Here is a 10,550-nt window from a genome sequence, read left to right as displayed (position 1 = left end):
GGGGTGGGGATGGTTGGTGTTGGTTCTCAAGTTTCCAATGGTGATGTTATCAAGCATTGTGGAGGAAGAGCTGTCATAGAAAGATGTTTAATCTAAGTTTCCAGAGGTTCTGTCTGGGGAGGCAGCGGCTGATCTGAGTCACAGGCACCACTCCGGATCTTGGCTCCATCTTCTGGTATATTAGACACCCTGAAATACAAAAAGAAATAGACAAGAGTGTGGAAGAGGAAGATTACTTGTATGTGTGTGAGTTTGGGAGAAGGTTAGGAGAATTTTTAAGTGGCAATCAGGAAGTGTGACAGCAGGCAGAACTCTTCCCATGGCTCTGCACCAAAAGGGACAGGGAAGTGTTACACTGCATGCAACAAAATGGTAGCTGCTCTGTAAGTAATTAAGAATATACCAATCACTGTACTGACTTGAAACCCCTTAGGACTTGTATACTGACACACACCTTCTTTAACCATTCTGCTTTGGGAGGATAGTAGAGGGATGGTGGGATAAGTAGATTAATTACAGTTACAGTAGCTGCCTGCACTCATCCCTCAAACATGTACTGACTACTGCCTATGCGCGATGCACTGAGCTGGGTGCTACAGGATGCCAATCAACCAACTGCTACATCATCACTTATGTGATCTGGTTTGCAGTGGAGGAAGGAAGGAATGTCACGTTATTCCATTCCTCCCTGTGGCATAAGCAAGCCAGCAAGCAAGCAGGCAAGAGTAAGCTAGCGAAGGCCAACACATTAATCACTTCACAATGTCTGTTCTGTGACTAGCACGTCTCAGCCTCAGAATTTTAGCCAATTAGCCTGCTGGGAAAATATCTGTTGCTAGAACTGCTCCTCCCTTCCACCGGAGTATTACTCAACAACCCCTATGTGCCAAGTGCCATGCTTCACTATCTCACTGAATTCCGAGAACCCAACAAGTAGTAGTTCTTACAATGAAGTACTACTACTACTTCTTCTTCTACTACCCTTTAAAATGTTGAAAATGACTCTCAAAGAACTCAAACCCCACTCCATCTGAATGTAGGAGCAGTGTTATAACATATTATGCTGTCTCATAGGGACCAGGATCATCACCATGCACCATGTTTGGTAGCTCATCTTTTTTCTCTCCAGGGCACAGTACTAGGAGCCTTTGGGCCCTAAGAGGCCTTTAATAGGGTGGAGAGAAAGTAATAAAAAGCCAAGAAAATAGGCAAAGAGGCATCTTACCAAATAACCTCTACCAGTCTAAGGTTAAGGAAAAAGAAGAGTTTAGGAAATAATACCAGATGTTTTCATAGAAGTCTAGGGAAAAGAACTCCTCAGAAAAGGGTACACTAGACCCTGAATCAACTTTGAGAAACTCTCAGCTTTACTCCACTCTTAGGATAGACATCTTGTTAGTTACAGCTTTGGTTGAGGAGGTATTGTTTTTATCATCTTTAACTGTTTATAAGAATTCTCTCCATGGAAAGTACAGTACATTTCCCCCTTGTTATCAGGAGCAACACAAACCTCCAAATCTTCATTCTTAGAAGCAAAATTTCCCTACACCAAAGCGGTAGAAGAGATATTGAGGGAAAAAGGAAAAATGTAAGAAGGTAAAAGACAAGAAAGGTTTGTTTCATTGCCACCAAGTGGTTTTGAGGCCCAAAGAACTAGCAGCGTGGCTAAAGCTACAGTAGGTGCTGTGGGAGGTTAGGTTAAAAAAATTTCCTCCCCTCCTTAGTAATAAAGATCTAGGATGGGGCCAAACTTTAACTTTGCTTTAAATATACTACAAAGAGAGAGTCCAGCCAACTTAGCTGAGTAAATTGAGGGGGAAACATCCTAGCCAGAGCATGGGGATAAACTGAAAATAAAACCCTGGGCTCCCCTGAACAGTCTCTACTAAGATTGTCCTTTCCTAAGACATTTCTTGAGTCTGTTCAAGAGAAATACAGCCATCACCATGCCTTTTAAATGACCCTGGTTGGTCAGTTCAAGAAAATATGAAGTCTCCCAAACACAGGAGCCAGTGTCAACTTAAGTTCGATGCTGAAATAAAGTAACAAAAACAAAGACCTAAGTAACCTGAAGGAAGGTCCTAGATATTATCTGTACAAGTATACAACTATGGCCACTACCCAAAATCCAAGATTCCAACTTAATACTTTATTACCGCTACTGCCCTTGGCAACGACTGGCCACTTAGAAAACATGAGACCTTGAGTATTGCCTTATGTAGGTGCAAAGGATTTCTAGCCAGGGGAGGAGGAAACCAAACTAGATGTTGCCCATCTCCTTTCTACCCATTCCAACTGAAACACCCCAAGAAAAATGTAGGAAGTTTCAAGTCTTATCTCCTCCTTCCCACAAATTAAGTGACAAAGGACTTAATTCTCAAGAAAGGAATCCAATGGGGAAGGGAAAGGAAGGCATGTTGGAACATCTAATTTGCTAAGAACCCCAGCAGATCCAGGGTGTGCTGGGTTAGTCAACACCCTTTTGAGTCAAACACAAAGAAACTGCAGCCTGTATTTGTTTCCTCTGTTGGCACTGCTCACTAGCCCTTCCACCCACATCTGTGTTCTCAACTTTTGACTCCTGCCACAGTGATAAAGGAAAAGGACAGGGGTAAAAAATGGAACCATAAGGTAACTGCAATTATCAGTTTCTAAATAGATCTCGGCCTTCTTATCCGGTTCCCCTGAAACTTGTAACTTAAGTATTGTTTCTTCTGTCCTCTCCCACCCCCTAGTTTGTCAGAAATAATTTATTTTACATGGCACTTGCTCCTTTCCTTTAAAGCACATGTGATTCTTTCTACTTCTACATGGGGGGAGAACAGGATGTTTACTTAAGAGCCATCTCATGGGTGTCCCTCTTGCAGCCTCAACCAGTTATTACTCAGCAACTGTGAACAGCAGCTGACCAGACTTGCCTATACGGTTTACTCATAATCAAGTATGAGAAACGCCTCCATACCCTAAAACATACTCTGTCCACATACATGAGGGGGAAACTCATTCCTTCTATACTATATTGGCCCAAATAAAACAATTTTGTGGAAGTTGTGTATTTTCAACATGCCCAGAAAGGCCAATGAGTTCTAAAAGCTGTTGCTTCCTTGGGATGGGGACAGGAATCAGGTGGCAAGTCAAGGCCCCACGTGGGGACCAGGAAGTTAGGGTGAGCCGGATTCCAGAAGCGGCCAGTACAGTGTACACCCCTACTTGCTGGGTGTGTTCCTAAACTGTGCTATTTCTGAAGTGTCTGGTGACATGTGTGCAGTTTCACATATTCAAGGCTGCTATTTAGGGCCTTCTACCCTGCCAGGGATCCAGGCCTGGTCTAGATGCAATGACTCTCTTTACCCCTTTAGCCAACATTTATTAAGCCTCACTGGGTCATGAAAAGGGATGGGGTGAGAGAGAGGTTAAGTGTGGCTTCTCTTACTGGCAATACGTGAGAAGGGTAGATGTGGGCAAAGAATTGGCCAGAAGGATCCCGACTGCCACTGCTCCAATTTTATGCTTGCTTTAAAAATACTTTTTTTGCTCACAACCATACAATTTTTTGGTAAGACGTACAAAATTATTATCCATACGGTATACCCACTTCATTACCAAGCACTTCCTGAACATCTTGATCTTGCCCCACCCATTGTCCCTTTCCAAAATTGAACTGCCATAAAGGACCAAACAAAACCCACAAGGCCATAAAGATCTTAAGAAGCTCAGAATGCCTTCAGTGACATTGACTGCAGAAGTCAAAGCGGACAGCTGGACAAGATCAGAGAGGGGAAAAGTCAACCACACAACAAAGGAAACCATACTTTATTAAACAGGAAAACAAAAACATAATATTGGGGGCAAAGAGATTTTAAAAAAAAGGAATGGCTGGAAGAGAGGAAAGCACAAGCAGTCGCAAGGCAGGCTTGAGATGGGGGGTCTTGGGCGTGTGTTTGCCTGAGACCTGTGCAGGTGCACACACACCAGCCCCTCTACCCTCCTTGCACGTTTAGACCAAAAGCAAATACAACTGTATCTTCAGAGATATATTCAGGCTTTTCTTCCTGCAATCCTGTAGCTGGTTTCACCTTCAGCCCTGGACAGTCATGTAGGGTCTTTGCTGGAGAAAACTTAGGTCTTTCCAACAACAGGCCTGTTCCTCAAAGCAGCAGTTTCAGCTTCTGGAGAAGTTCCTTCCTATTTGCATTCACCAGAGAAGCCAGGGGCCCTTGGTCAAAGCCCCAAATCTCAAAGAAAAATGTCAAACCTTTAGAACTAGTTATTTTATTAAATGATATTAATACACATTTCAAAAGGATTTCATTGTTGTTGCCTCTAAAGCATGTACTTATTTTGTTTTCCACACTGAACACGTGAGAATATCAATCCAACATATCTAATTTAAATCTTAACAGGCACCCCAGCCCATTCAAAAAAAGGAGGGGAAGGAGGGGAGGCAAAAAGGAGAAAAAGCAGTAATTTACAGCGGCTTCAAAACCGTAACAGCTGAAGCTTACTTCTGCATGAACCACTGATAGTGAATATTCTGCAATTAGGAGTTTTAGCATATTCACATTATCTAGATAGGTTTGCTGTACCATATACATCACAAACATTGTATTCCTGGGACTGGAAAGGATGAAAGGCCTATTCTCTTATCATTTTACCCTCCCTGGAAATAAACCAAATTCTATTTATTCTCAACAGAATTTGGGAGGGCAAATGGGAGCAGGGACAGAGGTTGAATCTAAGCTGACTGAAGGGTAAACTTTTACAGAATATTTAAGGACTCAATTTCTGATATTGGATCACTGAATTTTAAGTGGTACCAGTGTACTCATGCCGTACCCACTGATTCTCTGTCTGTGATTTTACAGTGAGCACCAAGAACCTTAGTAACAACTTCGCATTATCTGTTTGCATACTGAATCATGTCCTTGCCAAGACACACTATACTATGCTTTTTTAAAAATCTTGTTCTGAGGTTGAAATACAAAAGTCAGAGCATGGGCACGGAGTTTTAAATCACAGACACAGAAAGAATAAAACCCCTTTGTTTCATGTTATGAATACCAGAATTATCTTATTTCACTATATCACATATATATACACACATCGTTGTCTTCACTGACTGCTGTAGGCAGATGTCCTTAAAGTTAACAAACAGCTGACAGTTACATACAAATCCTCATTTCCATCCTGAAACAAATGGATTTTGTGGCTTAAAAAAACAAAACACACTCCACAGAAACCCAACCCTTAAAGTCCATCTTTTATAACTGTACAAGGTCTTCCCTTTCATGTACTAGCTATCATGCTTCTGAGGACAATTAACCTGCCCCAACATTCAGGAAACCACTTTGCTGACCAACCCCCCATTTTCTGATAAAATCAAATGGTCAGAGAGCCTTTTCAAGTAAACGCTACTTTTAGATTAATCGAGAGCAGCAGAAAGAATTCACATTCTTTTATTCTAGAATGAAAAACATCCCACTTAATTTTCTGCAAAAGAAAAAAAACCTATTTCAGTTTTGAGTTAAAACTTTCTCCCTTTACCTCCCCCCACCCCACCCTCACACTCTTTTATACTTTTCTCTAAACAAATGTTTTAGGACTCAGTATAACTGTATTGTTTCTTTGCTTTGCTACACTATATATCTCATCCCACTTAAATGTTGTGGTATCATGCGTTTTTATGCAGGGAGAGCTACAGGGCAGAGAGGCTTGAGAAGGTCAAAGAAAGAACAGCTGGCTTAAGACCAGAAATGCATTAGGAAGATGGAGGACTTGCAAGATCCTAACCACAGAAAACCACAGAAACCAAACAAGTAACATGGAATAAATTACACAAAAACACCCAAACTATGATGCACACCTGGTTTGAGCTACTCTTTTACCTGCAAAGCAAGCTTATTCTGAGGCAAAGAATCATCTTCTGTCACTATACTGCCCACGCTCTCCCATCTGTAAAACTTCACCGGGGGAATCCAAAGCAATCCCCACACTTCCTAGTTACTTCTACACTAACTTGGAAGAAAATATGAAACTTGCTAGGATTTCCTTTTATAGTCTTTTACTCATCTGGCTGGAGACTACCAGTGTGTACTTTAGGGTAAGACACTAAATAAAAAAATGTAGTAAAGCAACATTTGCTTTTCAGTGTCCCTAAACACTCAAAGCGCAGTGATTGTCTTTTCCCAGTACTAGCTGTAGAAATACAAATAAGGAGCTTTTCAGTTCAGGGAGAAAAAAAAAACATTTTTTTTTTCATGTAAAATGACTAAGGGCATAAACATTTTCTATTGAGAGTGGGAGATGAGGATAAGGTTTGAGCCTTGAATGTGACAGGTTGCTATCCATAGAGTGGGGTAAATTTAAACTAATCAGGTCCTCATATTTGTCTGCAAGGATATGTATAACATCCATTTGTCACTAAGACAGAGCTAAAGAGGTATAAAGAAAGATGCTACTGAACTTCCTCCTTCAGAATACCAAGAGGAGGGGTGAATACAGGACTAGGTCAAGGGTAAAAGAAAGATAAAGACAAATATTTCTCTTTCCCCATAGTTAACTTTTGGTGACAACTACCAACAAATGTCACATTAGGGAGGCACCATGGTAAAAATGTCTACTTAAAAAAAAAAAACTGGGAGAATGTTTCAGTTGCACCTCTGTATCTACTGTCAACTACAGTGACTTTCCAGCTAGACTAGAAATGTAGACGAGAAAACTGAGGGAGAAAAAGTCAAGGAAAAAAAAAAGCAGGAAGCAAGAGCTTGATTCCAGATATGTGAAACCACCTCAGAAATATGTTTATGCCAGATGGCCAAGTCAGATCATACCATCAATGGCTCCTTTCTCTCACTCTCTGTATTGCAGTTACTTATTCTTTAATTTTAATATACCTGGCCCCCTTTCTTCTACTCAAAGGAGGAAAATTCTTTACTAGGATAAAATGAGGTCTGTATTTCCTCAAAGTTGTTGCCTGATAGAACCTCAGAAGAGGCTGAATTAAAAAACAAGGGCTTAGACTTTGGGAGAAAGGTCAAGAACTCAACTTCAATATGCCTTTTAAAACAAAAGAAAGCCCCCAAATAACTTGACAGGTCCGAGGTCCCCCACATTTCCTCCCCTGCAACATCTCTTGGCTGTCAGCAGGCCACAGAGCACACAGGGAAGACAGCCACACTGGTTACAGCAGGTGACTGAGCTGGACACAGAAGGGGACAAGAATCCCTCCATTGACTACTTGATAAGCCAAGCCCCAAATAACATCCCAACATTGCACATGGTATTATCTGTACTGATGGAAGTTTTATTTCAAATGTAGTAATACTCTTCAATAGATGGGGTAAAATAAGATTTGTCTTCCTCCCCACCCTTCAAACCCCCAGCCAAATGAAGTGGCTTTAGTTGTGTTCCTTTGCCCCCCACCCCCTTAAAATACAAACATCTTGGAAAAGGTAGGTATAAGTGCAGTGGGAGGGAGGACTGGATGGAATAGTGAAATGTAAGCATATATAACTTTTTAATTTGGAAGGGAGGTCCTTTGTCATAATAAAAAAAGAAAGAAAAAAATAGATCAAAGGAGGGAGAACAAATAAAAACAATGATAATAAACCAAACTCCTACTTCCAATGCTCTCTACTGTTCAAATGCCTTTCCCTTAGTTTCCATCAGTACCTGGGAGGGAAGAATGGGCGTTTTGGTGCAAAGAACGGAGGGCCCCTAGCGAAAGGTGGCCTGGGTCTCTTTAAACTGTGGAAAGGGTCTCTGCTGAGAAAAGGCTCCCTAGGCCGGAAGTCTGGCCGGGGACTCCGCAAGATCATACCACTCCGGTTGATGGCGTCTCTGTGTGAGGGACCCAAGGGGGGGCCACTGCTGCTGTTGCTGCCTCCCCCACCTCCTCCTCCATGGGCTGGGCCCAAGTGCTCCAAAGAATGGGAAGGCAGGCTCAGGCTCTCGCGCACACGGCTAAGGCCGGGGCCGTTGAGGTCCCGCTGGGTGGGGCCCCCATGGTCCCTGGGTCCTGGGAGCACCCCAAAATGATCAGCCAGGGTCCCCTGAAGGAGGGAACTATGGTCCTTGGGAAATACTGCCACGGCCCCCGCCACTCCGTGCTCTGCCAGTGGTGGGGTTGGGAAGGGTACAACCCCAGAATGGTCACCAGGAGGTGGAGGAGGAGGAGGAGCAGAAAAAGGGACTCCACTCCCGCCACTGCTGCTATGTTCCCCGGGGGGCGGAGGAGGGGGTGGGGTGGGGAAAGGAACTCCACCGTGCTCCCCAGGAGGTGGGGCAGCGTGGGCCAGGGCTGCCTCCTTTGCGAAGGGGTTCGAAAGATCCACAGAGGGTAGATGAGTAGGTGCATCTCGAGAGAAGATACCACCATGATCCTTAGGAGGGGCAGGTGGGGCAGATGATGGCCCCACTGGCTCTCTCTGGAAGGGTGTCCCATGATCCAAGGGGGATGGGGGGAGATGATGCTCAAATGTTGAGTTGAAACTGTTGGAACGGAAGCTGCCGACACTTTCCTGAAATTGGGGTGCTCGTTCTTTGTATGGTGCTGTTTTAAAGCCAGTGAGGCCTCCGCTGCCCCCACCCCCAAGGGATGCCAACTCAGAGGCACTTGAGGGGCCATTGTCAAAGGAGCCTCCTGAGGTGCTCAGATCAAACCAACCCACCCTTGAAGCCTCACGCCCATGTCCTCTATTTCCCTTCCCAGGGACTCGGATGGACTCTACAGTCTGTATCGGCTCCCCTGACATCCTCCTATTGGATGCATTATGATAACCCAAGGTTTCTATAGGGGCCCCCTTCTCTTCGGTACTGTCAGGCAAGTCTAAGCAGGAGGAGGAGACTCGAGTCTCTATGCGATAGTGCTCTTCTTGTTGCTGCTGATCGGCGGCCGTCAAGCTGAGCTGGGCGAGGTTTGACAGGCTGACACCATCACTTGAAGTGCCCTTGTTGGGGGCCTGGCCAAAATGTTTATCATCTGAGGGCTTTCGTGAGGCATTCTTAAGCATATTCTTAAACTCAATCGTCGACGTGGTGGAAATGGTAGAGGCCAGGACTTTCTCCACGCCTGACGTGGGTGGGTGGCCCGTGGGAGCGGCAAGGGTGTTCTGCGGAGAGAAAAGGGACCGATGTGGGACTGGGTGAGGAGAGTCTGGGTACTGCTTCTGTGGCAAAGTGAGATGCCCCGTGGCAGACTGAGACAAGCTATTGTGGTTGGAGTCAGGGGTGAAAAATGAATCATTCTTACTCGGCGATGGTGACCGGTCAGACCCCGCTTCATTCCCTCTGACGCCGAAGGCACCGAACAGTCCAGGGGGAGACGAAAGCCGGCCACAGTTCTCACTAGAGTCCAGGAGGGCCCGCACAGATGCAGGGAAGGCAGACTTTACCCCAAATTCTTGACCCCTGTGGCTGTAACTGGACAGGATTGGCTGGTACTCAGTGGTATCAGAAAGCTTGCTTGATTTCAGGATAGACTTGGCTGGTTTCTTCTCTAGGTTCATCATGGCAGATGGTGGAGGCCCTGAATACTCGAAATCTCGGTAATCTTCATCTTCCTGGAAAGAAGTATCTGGATAGAACTTCTCCTGTGAAGAGTCCATCAGAGAAGACGGTCTCTCCATTCCATCGGAAGGCTGCTTATAGGGGGAGTCACTGCCCAAGCCAAAGGGCCGAAACGTAGACACAGAACTGGAGAGCTCTCGAGGGAAGCTTTCCTCTCTCCCAGGGGGTGGTGATCTTGTACTGCTGGGTGTTGAGGACCCAGGGCTAATGATCTTAGAAAGCAGGGACATGGTATCCACACTGCTGGACGTGGGCTTGTCCATCATCTCATCCTGAGTGGGTGTCCCACTCCGTTCATCCCGTACCGGGGTTCCATCAATGTTGTCAACTGACGTGCTAGTAGGGCCACGCTGGAAGTCTGATGGATGGCTTTCTGCTGGAGCACTGGATCCCAAACTGCTCAGGATTGGGATGTTTAAGTTTAAGCCACTGAAACCAGGATTACCTTTTAAGAAGTTGTGGATCTTCATTTCCAGGCTTGGGGAGGTGGACTCTGACTCCAGCTTTGGCTTAGAGGCCTCTGAGGATTGGCACATGGCAACTTCAGTAGGCGGTGCAGCAGGGCTAGCACTGTGGTTACCTGTGAACCCCAAAGTGTTGGAGGGCAGCTTGAAAGTAGTGCTTGGGAGCCCTGGGCTTTGCCCAATGGAGGCCTTGCTGGCTGAAGTTGACGAGACTTCAGAAGTTGAGGAATTAGGAGAGTAGTTGAAGCTTTTGGGAATAAAGGACTGGGTATTGGAGGGCAGGTTTCTTCCTTTTATGCTAGAGACTGTGGTGTTAGCAGGGGAAGCTGAAGTGCTCTGGGGTGTAGCTTCGCTGGATGGAACTGGGTTCCCAGTAACACTCTGAAGTAAAGATGACAGGCCTGTAGAAACAAAGATTAGAGAAGTTAAGAACAACAACTCCCTACTTTCCAATGAAAACAATGTAGGCTAATCAGATATTCATTCCAGTGGGAACTAGACAGACATTAAAATATGAGA

At 44.8% G+C, this 10,550-nt stretch overlaps 1 protein-coding gene across 7 annotated transcripts in view; it reads right to left on the bottom strand.

Annotated features, from left to right (window-relative positions):
- Nucleotides 1-13: 13 nt before the first annotated feature.
- Nucleotides 14-10,550, bottom strand: part of RPRD2 (regulation of nuclear pre-mRNA domain containing 2) — a 99,191-nt gene continuing 88,654 nt past the window's right edge. For 2 of the 7 annotated variants that reach the window (XM_086392422.1, XM_086392424.1), the window contains 2 exons: nt 7,672-10,432; nt 72-189 (listed from right to left, as the gene is read on the bottom strand). In XM_086392422.1, the coding sequence (XP_086248548.1) occupies nt 93-189; nt 7,672-10,432 (2,858 nt within the window). In that variant the 3' untranslated portion in view covers nt 72-92. Of the gene's footprint in view, nt 190-4,256; nt 10,433-10,550 lie in introns of those variants that run through there. The other 5 variants (XM_086392428.1, XM_086392429.1, XM_086392425.1 and 2 more) reach the window with 3 other exon arrangements.

The sequence above is a fragment of the Bos grunniens genome, chromosome 3, assembly GCF_055505025.1.
Source record: "Bos grunniens cultivar Pamir isolate PY7600 chromosome 3, Bosgru_T2T1.0, whole genome shotgun sequence".
Classification (NCBI taxonomy): Eukaryota; Metazoa; Chordata; class Mammalia; order Artiodactyla; family Bovidae; genus Bos; species Bos grunniens.
Note: the sequence above shows the minus strand (reverse complement) of the source record. Positions and strands in the feature narration are given on the sequence as shown.